The sequence below is a fragment of the Doryrhamphus excisus genome, chromosome 12 (assembly GCF_030265055.1).
Source record: "Doryrhamphus excisus isolate RoL2022-K1 chromosome 12, RoL_Dexc_1.0, whole genome shotgun sequence".
In the NCBI taxonomy this organism is placed as follows: Eukaryota; Metazoa; Chordata; class Actinopteri; order Syngnathiformes; family Syngnathidae; genus Doryrhamphus; species Doryrhamphus excisus.
The window spans coordinates 20,071,437-20,091,530 of NC_080477.1; the positions used below are offsets into that span (position 1 = coordinate 20,071,437).

Genomic DNA, 20,094 nt, shown 5'->3' on the forward strand with positions numbered 1-20,094 from the left:
TGTGGACATTGAAAAGGTGAACGAAAATAAATTTCTGGGGATCACAATAGTAGATGAAAATATGAGCTGGAAACTTCATATTACAAATATACAACATAAGGTGGCCAGAAATATTTCAAAATTGAACAAAGCAAAATTTGTTCACAATCAGAAATCACTCCACACTCTTTATTGATCTCTGGTTCTACCATATCTTACTTATTGTGTGGGAATATGGGCTAATAACTATGAAAGCAATCTTCACTCGCTAAATGTACTGCAAAAAAAGGCCAGTAAGGATAATTCATAATGGCGCCTACATTCATTCATTCATTCATTTTCTACCGCTTTTTCCTCACGAGGGTTGCGAAGGGTGCTGGAGCCTATCTTCGGGCGAGAGGCGGGGTACACCCTGGACTGGTTGCCAGCCAATCACAGGGCACATATAGACAAACAACCATTCACACTCACATTCATACCTATGGACAATTTGGAGTCTCTAATTAACCTAGCATGTTTTTGGAACGTGTTAGTGTTCTTACAAAAGAACACTAAACTCATCACACACCAACTTAACACTGAAGAGGTATAATTAGGAAACCAGCTCAACCAAATTATTCATTTATTCATTCATTTTCTACCGCTTATCCTCACGAGGGTTGCGTTTTTTTTTTTTTAATAAAAAATAAAAAAATCCTTAAACTCTATTATGGAAAGCAGGAAGTGAACAAATGTAACAGTTACTGATTGTAAAAGTACCAGATGGAGGGGTAGGATTTAATAAGCATTGCTTCTTCCTACTCCTTTTGGACATGTGGAACTGTGAACTGATTATGGGATGCATTCAATTGTAATCTGATGCATGTTCAAATGAAATAAAACCATTACCATTACCATTACCATTACCAATACCAATACCATAACCAACAGTTTGTTATAACTTATATCCTTATAAGACACAGGAGGAAGCAGGACCCTGTGGCCGAACGTCGCCGAATGCGATTAAAGGGAGCAGCGATTAATCTGTTCTGCCCGGTAATTCCTCTTCACCACTTTAATGGATGTTATCTCTCCTCCTCTTCAGGGCTTATCTTGCTGATCGGGGCCAAGGATGAGGAGAAGGAGATGGGGCGGCTGCGGGTACGACGAGGAGGGGAGGGTTTGCGGGCAATCAAATCCATACAGAGGTAAGTCAATGAATAAGTAAGTAAATAAGCAAGTAAGTAAATAAATGCAGGGGGGGGGGATTGAGTGAGGTGCTAAGCGGATAAGGCAGATCAGGCTTTGTAAAATGCTCATTTGTTTTCTAAGAAGACGAGACAAGCCGCTTTTAAAGCCTGCAGATACTGTAAAAACACTGTCACACATCAGCGTGCGCGCACAAAACAAAATAAGCGATCCAAATCGCTGTCAATAAGCAAAACGCCACCCCACCCCACCCACTCACGGAGAGGATAAGCTGTCCTCCATATTGCGGAATGACAGACGCAGGTATAAAAGACGCCAAATGTGCTTTTCGTCTTAATAATATTTCTTCTTCTAAATGAGCTAATGTTCTTTGCTGAGTGACAAGTGATGTAAAACAGCAACGTTGTTTCATTCGTGGTTTCCACACGGTGACACAATCCAGGCCTACGCCGCTGACATCAACGCGATGATGTCGCTCAAACGTGGTCCAAATCCACTCCCCACCCCCTTTACCCATCTAAAAGGTCTACAAAACAAGTCGTGGGAAGCTATGTCCTCCTTCGCTTTAAGGACATTTGGGAAACAAGTGCATATATAAAAGTGCATGCTGACATTAAGGACCACATTATGGGATTCATGCAGAACTAAATCCTTCCCACTGGTGTCCATTTTATACACTACAGCAGTGCTATACAAAATGCTTGTCAAAGATTGTCTATATGACAGCGATGCTCTGCTATGAGTAGGGTGCTGTTTTTAAGGCGCTACTAGAAACATGCTGGTAAAAAGGCCCCTTCAATGACTGTGATGCTCTGCTGTTTTTGAGAATGTACTGCAAGAATGCAAGTCAAATATCTTATACTGTATATGTACACATATGTATACTGCAGAAGAATGCTCGTCAAAAACCTCTATAGGCAAAGATCTGCTGTTTTTAAGGGGCTACTAAAGGGGTGGGCAAACTACGGTCCGGGGGCCACATGTGGAACACCAAATGTTTGAATCCGGCCCATCAGTTACTTTCGGAGTATTTCAACTTTTAACATGATGTCTTATTCAGTAAAAAAACAAAAAACAAATGTAAAATAAAAATTTATAGTTTGATGTAAAAATGTTTAATTACAAAGATATTTCAAGAAAACAACTTGACCGGGTCATTTTTGACCCACTTATGGAAGGTTGGGGTAGTAACACAAAAACAAAAAATTCTTAAAATGTATAAAAGATAAGTTAAAAATGTGAATGCCATGATATCAAAAACATATTTTTTGAGGAATACCTGGAATATGAAATAATATTTTTTTTTTCATTACGAAGATATTTCAAGAAAACAACCTGACCGAGTCATTTTTGACCCGCTTATGGAAGGTTGGGGTAGTAACACAAAAACAAAAATTTCTTAAAATGTATAAAAGGTAAGTTAAAAATGTGAATGCCATGATATCAAAAACATGTTTTTTGAGGGATACCTGGAATATGAAATGATAAAAAAATTTTCATTACAGAGATATTTCAAGAAAACAACCTAACCGGGTCATTTTTGACCCACTTATGGAAGGTTGGGGTAGTAACACAAAAACTAAAATTTCTTAAAATGTATAAAAGATAAGTTAAAAATGTGAATGGCATATATCAAAAACATGTTTTTTGAGGAATACCCGTCAGTTACTTTCGGAGTATTTCAACTTTTAACATGATGTCTTATTCAGTTAAAAAAAACAAAAAAAAAAAACTGTAAAATTAAATTTTATAGTTTAATGTAAAAATGTTTCATTACGAAGATATTTCAAGAAAACAACCTGACCGGGTCATTTTTGACCCACTTATGGAAGGTTGGGGTAGTAACACAAAAACTAAAATTTCTTAAAATGTATAAAAGATAAGTTAAAAATGTGAACGGCATGATATCAAAACATGTTTTTTGAGGAATACCTGGAATATGAAATGATAAAAAATTTTCATTACGAAGATATTTCAAGAAAACAACCTGACCGGGTCATTTTTGACCCACTTATGCATCTAAGGGTTAATGACCTACTGCAAGAATAGCCAAAAGTTATTTGTATAAAATCAACTATTTGAGAATATTTCACTTATTTTGCATGAGCTTTAGTATGAGCATTAGTAAAGTAAACATTGTATAATTTTATAAAGTGATGAAGATAACATGAAATAATGCCAACCCCTAAATACTCATTTTGGAGATAAGTACTCATGTTGCTTTCATTCGGTATCCATGTTTGTAGTTAATACTACAAATACATCCAGACACATTATAATTTAAAAGCAAAATATGCTACATTTGTCATGTTTTCATCCCATTGTGTTATTAATGCATTGGGGGGGGGGATATGCATCCTTCTATATCATCCAGCTTATTCATCTCGACGTATACAAAATATGACAGTATAGTAAAGATTGAACTCGCTCTTTTCTTTTCCTATTTTTCATCTTCCAGCAAGCGTCGGAGAGGAGAGACAAACTCCTCCGACATTTCCATTCACGATGAGTGTACAAAAGCCGGGGGGGGAAACGAGGCTGGGGGGGCCGGGGGTTCCGCATTGGCTTCAGGTAACGCAAACGCTGGCTCGGCACACCTGCACCGCCGCCGTATCTGCCCGTGAAATATTCTCCAAAGGGGTTTAAGCGTTTACGCCAAACACTATCAGGCAACAATTCAGCTGTTGAATGGGGGACTTCAAAGGGAATGGAAAATAGCTACCATTTCTTACCCTTTTTTTTTTTTTGGCTTTTTCCTTGCTTGCTTTTCATTCCGTATTCCCAAACAGCTGCTGTAACAGGCATCATACTCCTATTTGAATGAATAATAGCAATAATCTGGGCGTAATGTCGCTTCTGGCGACATCGAAACAGGACGATGAGAGAAGGTTGTGGGTAAACGAGGCTGTATGGATGAGACGCTGTACAACAGATATGGTACTTTTTTTTTTTTTACACAAGAATACAATAAACGTGTAAGCTTGCGTGCAACAATAAATGCACAAATAAACTGTGCCACACATCATAAATGCTGAGTTCGCACTTCATGTGAGTGACGAAGGATAAAAATATCAACCGGCAGTGTAAAAAAAACTACCACTATGTATCTACAATATATAATAAATAATAATAATAAAATATAATAATAATATAAATAAATAAATAGTAATAAAATGTATTAAATATAATAAAATAAAATATAATTATGTTTTATTGTTTTATATATTATATATATATATATATTTATTTTATATTTTATAAAATAACATAAATATAATTATTAATAATATATATATATATATATATATATAATTATTTTTATTTTATTATATATATATTATTAATATTTATTCATTTATATTATTATTATATTTTATTATTATTATTTTATTAGATATATAAAATAAAATATAATAAACATATAATAAATATGTAGTAAAATAAAAATAAAAAAATATTAGTATTTTATAAATTTATATAAATTGTTTTTAATTCAAAAATACTAAAATATATATATATTTAGTTATCTCTGTATTTTAATAATGATAATGATAGTAATAATATTAATAACAGCATTAATTATTTCATATAATATGTAATATAAGAAATAATAATAATTAGGGATGTCCAATATTAGCTTTTTTTGCTGAAAACAAATATGCCGATATTGTCCGACTTTAAATTTCTGATTCCGATATCAGCCGATTCCGATATGTCAAACATTACATATTTTCTGTGGTGGAATGAACACATATGTGTTGCATACAGGATTTTTAAAATATCGTTTTTCATGATCGGGAAAAAATCTGATGAAGATATCAACCAATATTGCCTTTTTATGCTTATATCGGGCATAATAATGGAGGATATGCTACATCCAAAAAATAATAATAAATTAAAATTAAAGACCTCTACTCTAAAAATGTTGCCAGATACAATATGAATAAGAACGGTATTCAATTAATTAATTTCAATTGTAATATTTATTTTATATGAATAAGGTTATTTAACTATATGTATACATTTACTGTATAAATATATAAACTACCCAACAACAGCAAAAAAAGAAAAGGGAAAAATGAGTGTCGGTAAAGACTTTTTTGACATATGCCTCCTTCCCAGCAGTCCAATAAACGTGAAAAAAAACAGAAATAATGCGATTGCATGCTGAAATTATTTATAACGGGTCACACAACCCAAACCATAACATTTATAATGTTTTACAAAGCCATCAAATAAATGGAGAGGGGGGGATTAATTGCCCCCCGGCTCGACCTTAAAATAATTATTTGGAGGCGGGCAAACTCCAAACTCCAATGAAATTGATACACTTTGATAATTAGATTCTTGGCACTGACCCGCCGGAGTCAATAAAGGTTATTAAGGCCAATTGCTGTCTAAACGCATTACGGGCAGGGGGGTAAACTGTCCGTCCAAGCCCCCGCCCTTCCTTCCTTGCTTCCTTCCTTCCTCCCTTGCTGCCTTCCATAGCACATACAGCAGCAGCAGCCAATATGATAAGCCATTCTGGGGCTTGTGTCTCCACTCTGCCATACAAAAACCAGATTGGATTCGCTTAACCTTTTCCAGGACTTTGATCAAATGACTGCAATAACATTTACATTGACCCCCACGCCCCCCTCTCCACCCTCGTCACCCGCCCTCACCTCGCTTCGGCTCACCTCACACTCTCCGATCTGTAGGGTGAGCCTGCAGCAGAGCCGCAAAATTCAAAAATAAGCCATTCACGGCTCCAAATATTTGCAGTCGTCTTAAATCGGCGACAAAGGAATAGATGATCTTTGACTGGTTGCTCCTCTGTCATGCGAAAAAATGCCACGTGTGGCGCCTCCTATCGAATATAACGCCATGAAATATTTACAATGTTCACATATGGAATTGAACAATTTGTGTGTGACTGCGTCAAAATGTCCCCACAGTGCGAAACCTTCCGCACGCTACACTCCTCCATGCTCTCTAACTTCCACCTTTAGTGCATTAGTGCAGAGTTGCATCATCACCGTCGTTGGTTTTGCAAGAATTAACAAGAACACTAAAAGGAAAACAGCAAAAAATGAAAAGCAGTAATTTCACAAGAATAGCGTCAAAATATTACGAGAAAAAAAAACATAAAAAATTTTAAAAAGTTGAAAATTAATTTCGTTTCAGTAACATAAAATTATAATGTTTTCTTAAGTCATAATAAGACAAACAAATAAATAGGATAAAGTGGGAATTATTTGGGAAAATTGTGTTACAGAAACAATTCTAACATTACAAGAATAAAGTCCAAATATTATAACAATAGAGTCATAATTACAAGAATGTTTTAAATTGTTGGAAAATGGGAAAAAATCAAAATATTACGACAAAAATGTCATAGAATAAAGTCAAAATATTATGACAATAGAGTCATAATTACAAGAAATTTTAAATTGTTGAAAAAAGGAAAAAAAATCAAAATGGAAAAAAACAGAAAAAGAATAAAGTCAAAATATTATAACAAAAATGTCATATTCTAAGTAGAAAAAAGTCATAATTTTAGGAGATATATTTGTAATATTATGAGAAAAACTAATGTCATTAGTATAGAGTTGAAATATTTAAGAAAAAATTTTATTTTTTTTAAGTCATAATGTGAAAAACAAAACAAAATTATGTAATTTCTGGAAAGAAAAAGTAATATTATGGGAATACGATCATAATACTACAAGATAGAAAATATATGAAAATTTATGAAGACGAAGAAAGTAGAAATATTTGGAAAAGTGAAAAAAAATTCCCCAAAAATATGCTTTTTCCACCTATTAACACAAAACTGAGAGTTTTTTTTTCTTGAAAAAATACAAAATATTACAACAAAAACATAATATTCTAAGTAGAAAAAAGTCGTAATTTTATGAGATGAATTTGTCATATTATCAGAAAAACTAATGTCATTAGTATAGAGTTGAAATATTTAAGACATTTTTTTTAAGTCATAATGTGAAAAACAAAACAAAATTATGTAATTTATGGAAAAAAAGTAATATTATGGGAATACGATCATAATACTACAAGATAGAAAATATACAAAAATTTATGAAGATGAAGAAAGTAGAAATATTTGGAAAAGTTTTTTAAAAATCCCCAAAAATATGCTTTTTCCACCTATAAACACAAAACTGAGATTTTTTTTTCTTAAAAAAAAAATATGTATATATGTTTCAAAATAAAACTTGCAATTAGCATAGCTACATGTGTTGCTATAGACACCCCCTGTATTATAAAACAGTCGATTTATTATTTCTTCTAATAATCATGTTTATATTTTACACATCAAGATGTGTACCCTTGAGTCCTTGAGTCGCAGAAAAGTTAGCTTACACAAATATATACAGTTGTTTAAAAATGCTGGGTTCTATGGTTATCGTCACAAACTCAATTTTTTTGTTTGACTTTTGAGGCACATTTTTTATGTGTGTTCCAAACTGTACCAATATTGCGGCGTTCCACTTTGGAGCTTCTACCCTGACCCCAAGTAGAGACTCTGTGATGAGTGATTGTGGATCAAGGGCGCCCCCCCCACCCCCAACTTGAAGCACAGTCCGCCTTTTCTTATTAAAAAGACCAACGTGGAAAAGCTTCCTTTTTACACGACAAGGAGAAGAAGAAGAAAAAAAAAATCCGACATATACGTAGGTGTGACCAAACTGAGGCAAAACAGGGAGTGACAGGCTGGGTGAACGGAGAAGAGGAAGACATGGCCCCCGGTCCCATTTCCTGTTTGTTACATCTTGAAGTATACAAGAAGTACTCCGGCTGGAGTGGATCTCGTTTATTATTATGAAAGTAGATTAATTTCCTTGATAAGATCCTCGTCTAACAAGGCTGCTGTCAAGGCGAAAGACGTCGGTATGGGACAGCGGGGAATGCACCATGGCGGACGCCTGCTTCTTCTTCTTCTTCTTCCGTCGTTACCGCCACCGCCTTTTTGAAGTCGAGAGACGTGCAGCCACAGAAGTCGGGGAAAAAAAAGTGACAAATTGGGGGGGGGGGGGCGGCAGCTGTAGTGTGCGAGCGAGAAGCTGCTAAATCAATTAAAGTCACGGCGAGCGCATACATTAACATCAATAGCGTGCACACACACATGCAGGACAGGAAGAAGAAAAATACAGAGGAGGGAGGGGGGTGTGTGGGGGGTTGCTCATTGCTTTCCGTCGACATTCCCTCTCTTCCCAGATAAAAAAACACCGGTATTTAAAATATTCTGCATAAATCCGAGTCTCTTTTTAACTGCCTATTGTCAGTCACTTTGGGATAGAAAGCGAATCATTGTTGCTAGTTAAAGGAAATGTCACTATTGTGTGATAGCCGCGATAGCCGTGATAGCACGTTCCTGAAGGAAGCAGCCAGACGGGTCAACGTGGACGCTTGGATCACAAGGGAGTGAAGAACCTTTACGTAAAGCACATTTACCTTACATACACACACACTAACACTTCAGTAGCCTGACTGTTTGTTTCCAACTAAATCAATTCATGAGCTCGCTAGCCTTTTGTTTGGCTTATTTACCTATTTATTTATGTTTTTTTTTTTTTTTATCAAAGTGTCATTCAAATAGAAGACGGTGCATTTGCATGACAACAGGCTTCAGTTCGCCCCCAGGGAGAAGCAGTAGCCATAAAACAGGCGGAGCGCAGAGTCGACATCGTCCAAAACGTTATACCCCCATGCTGGATATATATTAAGAAAACACAAAAAATATTAAGAAAACAAAGAAAAAAAAACAGTCACTATGATACATTAACAACAATACAGGCGGCTACATGCTAAGCGATCTGGACTAGGCATGGTGACAAAGCACAAAGCAAACTAGTACACTATTTAATTCTTATACTTCATATTTGCTGTATATCATGAATATTTGTGCATATTGTTGTTTATATACTTTCCAGGTTAAATGTGCCTATGGATGCACTATTAAAATTTTTCAGCAAATTTTCTTGTTATTATTATGACCGAGGTTAACTTCTTTTTACGCTTTAAAAAATGGAGCGTTGAATTCTATTGATATTTTCATTGACATTTTACAAACTAGAAATATTGGCAATTTTTTTTTTAGGTGAAAATGTAATGATTTTAGCAGGCGCTCTTGCAGGGCTGTACAGTATATGGCCCATGTGCCGTAGGTTGCCACTCCCTGATCTTCCAGCTTCAAATGTATTTGTATAAAAATCTGCAGACGATTCATAAATGTTAACATATGTGTCATAAATATGCATTCTAAATAACACAGGAAGAGAAATGTTGTGACCTGCCCCCCCCCCCCCCTTATCATCAAATCTATAAGTCACATGCATGAAGTGCTTTTCATCAGCGTATCGAGAGGTCGCCAAACATGGGGAATGTAAATATCGCTTGCCAGAGCAATAAATGTTGTCTTTTATCATGCCGCTGAATTATTACATCTGTGGGCGCCCACAACTGTATTTATATATTTTTTTTACATCAATGGAATAAATACACAAAATAAATAAGATGTAAAAATAAATAACCATATTTATCTATAATTTTATACAGTGTGTAGCTCTACTACATACTGTATAAAAATACTAAATGGAGTTGTAGTTAATAATATAATAATAATAGAATAATAATAATATAAGTGGATATCAAGTATAATATCATAAACAACAACAATATAATTTGTTGTATTGCTTATAGCAAGCACATTATTAGAATATTATATTATAAATTAAAAAATACAATTATATTAAAAAATGTATTTTTATTGTTAATATTATATTTAAAAAGATGGGATACAATTCCTTACAGAAAAGGAATTCATACACACACACACACACACTTGACATGAAAATAATTGTTTTACAATAATAAAAAAATGTTCATTTTCATTTGTTCATACTATTATTCCATGCACTATAGTTTAAATGTTTTTTTAATATTAAAATATATATAGTCAATAAAAAAATTAAGTAAAATAATGTAAAAAAATAGTAATCCTAATATTATAAGCCATACTTCTGCTAAAAAATAAAATAAATAATAATACATAAATAAAAAAATAAATATTGCATATTACATAAATAACTATTATATTATAACCGTGTGTGTGTGTCTTCCATTTACTAAAATGTGCCTGTATTAAGTAAAAAAAAAACAATACATTTGGAATGTGGACGCACCCGTATATACTTTTATGTACTATTTATACAAATAGATATCATTGTCAAAAAGTGTAATTTGAGTGCTTAGAGAAATTCCAAGTATGAACACACACACACACACAAGCGCGCACATACACACAGTGTTTGTGTTTTACTTGTCCGCTCCACAACGTCAGGAAAGAGATGGCGACACTACCAACACAAGGGGAAAAAAAAAAGACCTCACATTTCACTTGATGCCCTTCTCTAAATGCGGGTCCAAATCACACACTTCATCTTAGGGCCCCTGGAGGTGGAGCTCCAGATGAGTTTAGCTCCTGTCTCCCCCCCCCAAAAAAAAAAAAAAAAAAAAAAAACATCCACTCACCCACTTGGACAGCGAGCGAGAGAGAGAGAGAGAGAGAGAGAGAGAGTGGAAGTGCTCTCAGTCTTTATCCCTGCCTGAGCATTAGATGTGATTACTGCTCAGCTCTGCACACTGACACACACCCAGAGCTCCTGGAGCCTCCATGAAGTGGGTGAGAGACTTTTACAAACACCGAAGGAGAGAGAGAGGGGCCCGCTTCAGTGATACAAGAGTGCCCCCTGCTGCTTGGGAGATCATGCGCCTGCTAAACAAACACACACACTCTTTTTAGAGAGCAAAGCATGCATACGTATATGATGTGTGTTGCACATGTGTACGCTTCTGCCGAGACTTAATTATGAGTGTGACATTACAAAGTGATTCCTTTACAGTCGCTGTCTGACTAATAGCTGCGTCCTTCTCCGCTATAAAACGTCTGCAAGGCCGCGATTAAACAAATGACACGTCTTTAATAAGGCGCCGGTCCATCATGTCATTTTAAACACACACACACACACACACACACACACTCGTACCTTTTGAACTATGGGACATTTGTTGGGTGCAATGTTAATTGTGTTAATGCATTATGACCTGTTTATGGATGCTAAAGATTTGATATTAAATGACAAAAACAAAAAATATTTTGTGAATATTTGTATATGTTTTTATATAATGTATGATATTATTTTGTATGATATTATTTTTTTAATTACTACTCAGTGTTTGTTACTTTTAATAATTAGTTATTATTATTTCTTTTTAATTAATCAGCATTTTTATTATATGATTTTATATTTGTTATATATTTAACAAAATATATTTTACCATCTGATAAGAAGTACAGAATTTATGACTTTTTAAAAACCATTATTATTATTATTATTATTATTATTATTATTATTATTATTATTATTATTATTATTATTATTATTATTATTATTATTATTATTATTATTATTATTATTATTATTATTATTATTATTATTATTATTATTATTATTAATTATTAGTAATTAATAATAATAATAATTAATTATTATGAATTTATAATAATAATAATAATAATAATAATAATAATAATAATAATAATAATAATAATAATAATAATAATAATAATAATAATAATAATAATAATAATAATAATAATAATAATAATAATAATAACAATATAGTTAATAATAATAATACTAGTTTTTATTTATTTTATTATTAATAATAATAATATAATAGTTAGCAATATTATTATTATTATCAATAATAATAATAGTTTTTTAAAAGTCATAAATTTTGTACTTCTTATCAGACATTAAATATATTTTGTTAAATATATAACAAGTATAAAATCACATAATAAAAATACTGATTCATGAAAAAGAAATAATAACTAATTATTAATAACATTAATAATAATAATAATAATAATAATAATAATAATAATAATAATGATGGTGATGATTATTATAATAATAATAACAACAACAATAATAATAATAATTATCATCACCATCATCATCATCATCATCATCATCATTAATATTACTATATCATTTATTATTTTTATTATTGTCACAATAAAAATACAATTTAAATATAATAAAATACATAAAAATACAGCACAAATATGGACAAAATTATTATTATTATTATAATTATTTTACTATTTTTTGTAGCTGAGAAGCCCAATGCTCTGAGGTTACAAGGATTATGACAAAATTATTATTATTATCATTAAAGGGATTATCAATTTTTATGGGTTTGCGTTAATTTGTGAAATAATAACAATAAAAAGTTTAACAATTTAATCTATTCAAAATATTATTTTTTACACTACTATGACAGTTAAGAATGTCAGCCGACACAGCTAATTTTATAATCTGGAATAGATTATTTCTATTTGCATTATTTCACGTGTTATCTTTGTAAAGGTGACATTTCCGAGATGCAGTTCTAGCAAAGGGTCCCATTAAATCTCACCATGGTCTCCATGAGCTTCCAGTCCTTCTCCATCTCATCCATGGGTTTGCTCCACCAGCTGCAGAAGCGCGTGTAGCGTTGGCCCTGAAACCAGTACTGTCGCAGCCACTCGAACTCTACCTGCAAGCACATCATCATACATGTAAACACACACACATACATGATCAACATGTGACGTAGCATATGGGCCAAGCCAGAAGCCACTCCATTTTACAGTTTGATTTATTTAGCATAGCACTTTTGGTTTGGTTTGTAATAAATTGGTTTTGAATTATTAAACGCAATTTGGGAGAAAAACAAAGAAAACACAATTCCCTGGTGAAATCGTGAGACCTTAAATCATGACAAGTTAATCTGCTAATGACAACATAAGGGCAAGCCTTTGTTGTGTGACACGTGATTTACTTTGCGATGGTACATTAGCAAGGCAGCAGGATGATACTGTATAGTGTGCTCAAAAAATCAATTCATTTTAGTTACATTATTATAGCATTATTATATTATATCACAGTATAACAATATCGTAATAAACAATGTATTCATTGGGGCGCTGCGATGACATCAGCCTCCCTCTGAGCTCTCTCCAGTGAAATGCTTTGCGCAAATAAAATGCATTCCATTGAAACTCATATTGGTACATGTTTGCATATTTATTATTTAAGTAAACCTTTTGAGTGTTAAGTTGCTGTGTGATGAGTTTAGTGTGAGTCACATAGAATAATGACCTCCCACAATTTCCTATGGGTTGACAAGCTTGTATGTTTTTTTTTTTTTTTTTTTTACAGCTCAAATTAAGGAAAGCGCACCTCGCGACTATAGGACCACTATATTGATTATAATTGAATAGAATTCATTTTAGTTCCAACTTTCTTCAAAAAGGATTACATTTTAGTCAGATAGATATTGATTAGCTAAATAATAAAACTCAATACAATCATACCTGTGCATGTATAGTATTAACATTTGTTCATTTATATAAATTTACAATCGAAATCTGGGAAACAAAGCAGTCAATATCAATAAGGTACAACATATTGTACCGTTAAAACTCAAAATTAAAGCCCGAGTGTAAATTTACCGTAGATTTTGGTCTGTAAATGTTGTCAAAAACCTTGTCAACCCATTGGAAATTGCAGGAAGTCATTATATATCACAGTACAACAACATCGTAATAAACAACGTATTCATTGGGGCGCTGCGATGACATCAGCCTCCTTCTGGGCTCCCTCCAGTGAAATGCCTTGCACAAACAAAATGCATTCCATTGAAACTCATATTGGTACATGTTTGCATATGTATTATTTAAGTAAACAAAATGGGGGGCACGGCAGTCTAGTGGTTAGCGTGCAGACCTCACAGCTAGGAGACCAGGGTTCAATTCCACCCTCGGCCATCTCTGTGTGGAGTTTGCATGTTCTCCCCGTGCATGCGTGGGTTTTCTCCGGGTACTCCGGTTTCCTCCCACATTCCAAAAACATGCTAGGTTAATTTGCGACTCCAAATTGTGCATAGGTATGAATGTGAGTGTGAATGGTTGTTTGTCTATATGTGCCCTGTGATTGGCTGGTGACCAGTCCAGGGTGTACCTGGCGCCTCTTGCCCGAGGACAGCTGGGATAGGCTCCAGCACCCCCGCGACCCTCGTGAGGAAAAGCAGTAGAAAATGAATGAATGAATGAATGAAGTAAACCTTTTGAGTGTTAAGTTGCTGTGTGATGAGTTTAGTGTGAGTCACATAGAATAATGACCTCCTGCAATTTATTATAATAAATTCCTCCTGCTATATTCATTATAATTGAATAGAGTTGTTAATTGGTGTTAATATTTTTTCTTACCTTTCAATGTAAAAATAATTTTCTGTTGTTTTTTTTTTAAGTAATATACTGTATGTGAAAATAACACATTTCACACAATTGTGCTCAACTTTTCATAATATTTCCTATTACATAGTGGAGGTGTTTATTTTCTCAATGTAATGCCCTTGAGGATACAGTCTGATGGCACACTCAGGGAATTCAAACAGCAATTCAGCACAGAGGAAATCACACTCTTACCCACCGGCGCACCTGAAAACTCCGCCCCCTGCTTCCCCTCCCCTCCCGCCTCTTTCGCAGATGACAGTCTCGCATACCGTCTCTCCTCCGCCGGGACTATGTTTTTTGTCTCCCGCTCTTTTGAAGTGCTGATTTAATCCTTGCAAGGACGCACGCTCCCGTAAAGCCAGGTGTTCCGAGCTGCGTCGTGTGCGTTTGTTGTGCCCTTGCATCGCACTCCTTTGTTTGCATGCCTGCCTAAAAGTTGCCTGTGTAAGCGCAGATGTCAAAGCCACCGCCGCCGCCGCCGCCCCTACGCTGCTCCGATTTCCGCCAACGTAAAGACGAGAAGATGCGAAGACGACGCCGCCGCCAACGCTCGCTTGCCCTCCCCCAAATCGTCCTACAAAGCGTGATCCTCAGCCAAAACAAAGCGAGCTTGGCTTCATTTTGACAAGTGTACAACACAAAGTGGAGTCGCATACATTTCAAATGGGACTCGAAGCGCCATTGTTGCCTTTGTGAAAACCATTTTGTTTACACTTCTTCCAAAAAGGAGCTTTAGCCTCGTACACAACAGACCCTGTTTAGCGTCGCTTCACGGGGGAAGTCGCAACACGGCTTCTGTGACATACGTAGAAAGCAAATGTTCTCGACATTTTTGTTTTACCAGTATTTTCATACAATTCCGGTTAAGTGGAGTACAAAGAAGTATTAGCGATGTACTGAACACGCCTGTGAATATTCTCTTCCGCATTCCATCGATTGCAACTTCACTATTCAGGTTGTTTCAGAAGACTATCATCAGCATCAAAGTGATTCCTAGCTATGAACCATATAAGGAAGTCTGCCCTTCTGTGACATCACAAAGGGTCACTTTTACCACGCCCTCTGAAACTGAGCATTTTGAGCCATCCAAACGTCTTTCAGGGCTAACTTCCAAATATGCTAACCTCTTTATCTGAAACATTGGCATCGTTTAAAATGAGAATACAACATTTTAACTACATTTAGAGGTAAGAGAAGTGGGGAATGCTTCATAGGCCCCATTAAAATTACAGAATTAATAAAGTTGTAGGCTGCAAAATTAATTAAAGTCACAAACTAAGGTAAAAATGTAATATTTTAAGAAAATAAAGTAAGAATCTTACAATAAAATGTTGCTTTTTTTCAAGATAATGTTGAAATATTACTGAGAATAAAGTTGTATTTTATAGAATAATTATAATCTTGATTTTTTTTTAATTAAAGTCACAAACTAAGGTAAAAATGTAATATTTTATGAAATTAAAGTAAGAATCATACAATAAAATGTTGCTTTTTTCAAGATAATGTTGAAATATTACGAGAATAAAGTCATATTTTACAGAATAATTATAATCTTGAATTTTTTTTATTAATTAAAGTCACAAACTAAGGTAAAAATGTCATATTTTAAGAGAATAAAGTAAGAATCTTACAATAAAAGTTTGCTTTTTTTCCAAAATAATGTTGAAATGTTACGACAATAAAGTCGTATTTTAAAGAATAATTATAATCTTGACTTTTTTTTAATTAAAGTCACAAACTAAGGTAAAAATGTAATATTTTAAGAAAATAAAGTAAGAATATTACAATAAAATTTTGCTTTTTTTCAAGATAATGTTGAAATATTACTAGAATAAAGTAGTATTTTACAGAATAATTATAATCTTGAATTTGTTTTATTAAAGTCACAAACTAAGATAAAAATGTCATATTTTAAGAGAATAAAGTAAGAATCTTACAATAAAATGTTGCTTTTTTCAAGATAATGTTGAAAATATTACAAGAATAAAGTAGTATTTTACAGAATAATTATAATCTTAATTTTTATAATATTTTTTAATTTTTTTAATTTTTTAAAAAATAATTTTTAAAGTAAAAGGAAAGTAAAAATGTAATGTTTTAAGATGTCATATTTTAAGATGTCATATTTTAAGTATTTTAAAATGTCATATTTTTTTAAAGAGAATAAAGTAAGAATCTTACAATAAAATGTTGCTTTTTTCAAGATAATATTGAAATGTTATGAGAATAAAGTAGTATTTTACAGAATAATTATAATCTTGATTTTTATAATATTTTTTTATTTAAAAAAAATTAAATAATTTTTAAAGTAAAAGTAAAGTAAAAATGTAATATTTTAAGATGTAATATTTTAAGATGTCATATTTTAAGTATTTTAAAATGTCATATTTTTTTAAAGAGAATAAAGTAAGAATCTTACAATAAAATTTTGCTTTTTTTTTCAAGATAATGTTGAAATATTACGAGAATAAAGTGGTATTTTACAGAATAAGGTATCAGTTGTAGCCGAGTATGTTCTTCAGTATGCTATGCGCTATCTCGGTTAGAGACGATGATCACTCTGATCCCAGCAGGGATGACAAGTGAGGAGCGGTCCTTGTCGGCACTGCTCAGCAGCCTCTCGGTGGCTCCATACAAGCCACTCTTCAAAGAAATGTCATCCTTTATGCTCCTGATACCCCCCCCCCCCCACCCCCCCTTCGATCACTGCGGCTCAAACAACACACAACAAAGGCGCCGAGGCCCGATATCGGACATCCTTCCTCTTCCTCTCTGGCTTCGGTCTCTCTGATTGTCTGCCTGTCCTTCCGCCAGAAGGGAAACAAACCGCTTTGAGGCCACATGGCCACCCCCCGTCCCCGTCCCCGTCCCCGTCCCCGTCCCCTGCAGTCACAAAGCTGGGCATCTGGGTATCCGCTGTGGACTTTGTGCAGTCGTGGCATTTAGACGGCTGAGTGTCCAGCTGAGAACTACCAAGATCCGGACACACGGATGGAAAAGAGAGAGAGTTGTCGGTGCTAGTTTTTCCTCTCTTAAGATGCCACTAGTGCCCCCCCCCCCCCGCGGCAGTTGCTGTCATCTCCCCAGGTGATGGACACACTAGCTGCACATTAGTCGCTACCTGACTGCCCGCTGTGGCAAAAAAGGGAAGTAGCTGCCTTTGCTCCACATTTAATGAAGCTCCATTTTTTTCCTCTTTTATGGTATTCTCTCAATCAATTTCTGGGGACCGGGAGGGCCCTGAGGTGAGAACTGGCGAGAGTTGGATCGATCCCACTCTGCACTCCGACTGTTTACTTCCAACCCCGGAAGCCTCACACATGGCTCACATACAGAAAAAAAAAACAAAAAAACAAAAAAAAACTAACAATGTCAGACTTAGTGCGGCTGACTGCTAGCTACTGTATGTGACTGCCAACACTTCAGGCATGTACCTCCTCAGGCCATAAATATCACTCAAAAGCTTCGAAAACTGTGGATTTTATGGTGAAAATGAACAGAATGTCCTGAACTCCTGTTTCCATGCCAGTTGTGTAATGAGCAGAATAACGGCGCCTGTTGGAGAGTTCACTGTATGCATGGTAGCTAACCCTATTTGTCTTTGGAAGGACAGAAAACAAATAAAATAAAATAAAATAAAATAAAATAAAATAAAATAAAATAAAATAAAATAAAATAAAATAAAATAAAATAAAATAAAATAAAATAAAATAAAATAAAATAAAATAAAATAAAATAAAATAAAATAAAATAAAATAAAATAAAATAAAATAAAATAAAATAAAATAAAATAAAATAAAATAAAATAAAATAAAATAAAATAAAATAAAATAAAATAAAATAAAATAAAATAAAATAAAATAAAATAAAATAAAATAAAATAAAATAAAATAAAATAAAATAAAATAAAATAAAATAAAATAAAATAAAATAAAATAAAATAAAATAAAATAAAATAAAATAAAATAAAATAAAATAAAATAAAATAAAATAAAATAAAATAAAATAAAATAAAATAAAATAAAATAAAATAAAATAAAATAAAATAAAATAAAATAAAATAAAATAAAATAAAATAAAATAAAATAAAATAAAATAAAATAAAATAAAATAAAATAAAATAAAATAAAATAAAATAAAATAAAATAAAATAAAATAAAATAAAATAAAATAAAATAAAATAAAATAAAATAAAATAAAATAAAATAAAATAAAATAAAATAAAATAAAATAAAATAAAATAAAATAAAATAAAATAAAATAAAATAAAATAAAATAAAATAAAATAAAATAAAATAAAATAAAATAAAATAAAATAAAATAAAATAAAATAAAATAAAATAAAATAAAATAAAATAAAATAAAATAAAATAAAATTAAATAAAATAAAATAAAATTAAATAAAATTAAATAAAATAAAATAAAATTAAATAAAATAAAATAAAATAAAATAAAATAAAATAAAATAAAATAAAATAAAATGAAATAAAATTAAATAAAATTAAACAAAATGAAATAAAATAAAATAAAATTAAATTAAATTAAATTAAATTAAATTAAATTAAATTAAATTAAATTAAATTAAATTCATTTTCTACCGCTTTTCCTCACGAGGGTTGCGAGGGGTGCTGGAGCCTATCCCAGCTGTCTTCGTGCGAGAGGCGGGGTACACCCCTGGACTGGTCGCCAGCCAATCACAGATACCACATACAGACAAACAACCATTCACACTCACATTCATACCTATGGACAATTTGGAGTCGCTAATTAACCTAGCATGTTTTTTTGGAATGTGGGAGAAAACCGGAGTACCCGGAAAAAACCCACACATGCTCGGGGAGAACATGCAAACTCCACACAGAGATGACCGAGGGTGGAATCGAACCCTGGTTGAAAAATAAATAAATAAATAAAAATAAAAAATTATATTAGGAAAGCAGGAAGTGAACAAATGTAACAGTTACTGATTGTAAAAGTACCAGATGGAGGGGTAGGATTTAATAAGCTTTGCTTCTTCCTACTCCTTTTGGACATGTGGAACTGTGAACTGATTATGGGATGCACTCCATTGTAATCTGATGCATGTTCAAATGCATCAGATCCATATATCTCCATATATCTTTATAATTGATGCATTATCATTATTCAATTCCTTAATGTGTTTTATTAAAGAGCTCATGTCATAATTCTCGTCATATATCGGTCACAGCTCCATTATTTCAAGATGCTAATGATGTCCTATTCTGCCTGTGTAGTACAGTAAACATCAACAATAAACATGTGCTTTAAAAAAAAAACGGGTGCATAAACTACATCTGGCACACATCAGCAGGAGACATGCATTAAGGGATTCCAACGACGTCAAAACGCCCCTCAGGTGAAGTGTTTCAAAGCCACCTTGCAAGGTCACGAGCATCTGCATGTGGGAAAAGATTCGATATTTACCGTGGTGGGGGGGGGGGGTTAACATCATTAGCAAAGGGGAAAAGGGGCGGGGGTTGTCCCCGAGGGCACTCTGTCACACACCCACCTGGGAAGTGACACAGTAGCTTTTTAAATGGGACACGGCGTTT

At 33.1% G+C, this 20,094-nt stretch overlaps 1 protein-coding gene across 3 annotated transcripts in view; it reads right to left on the reverse strand.

Annotated features, from left to right (window-relative positions):
• The window catches only part of fto (FTO alpha-ketoglutarate dependent dioxygenase), a 215,212-nt gene that overhangs the window by 136,197 nt on the left and 58,921 nt on the right, over positions 1 to 20,094 (reverse strand). For 2 of the 3 annotated variants that reach the window (XM_058089308.1, XM_058089307.1), the window contains one exon: positions 12,661 to 12,776. In XM_058089308.1, coding sequence (XP_057945291.1) covers positions 12,661 to 12,776 — 116 coding nt within the window. Of the gene's footprint in view, positions 1 to 12,660; positions 12,781 to 20,094 lie in introns of all 3 variants that reach the window. The other variant, XM_058089306.1, reaches the window with a different exon arrangement.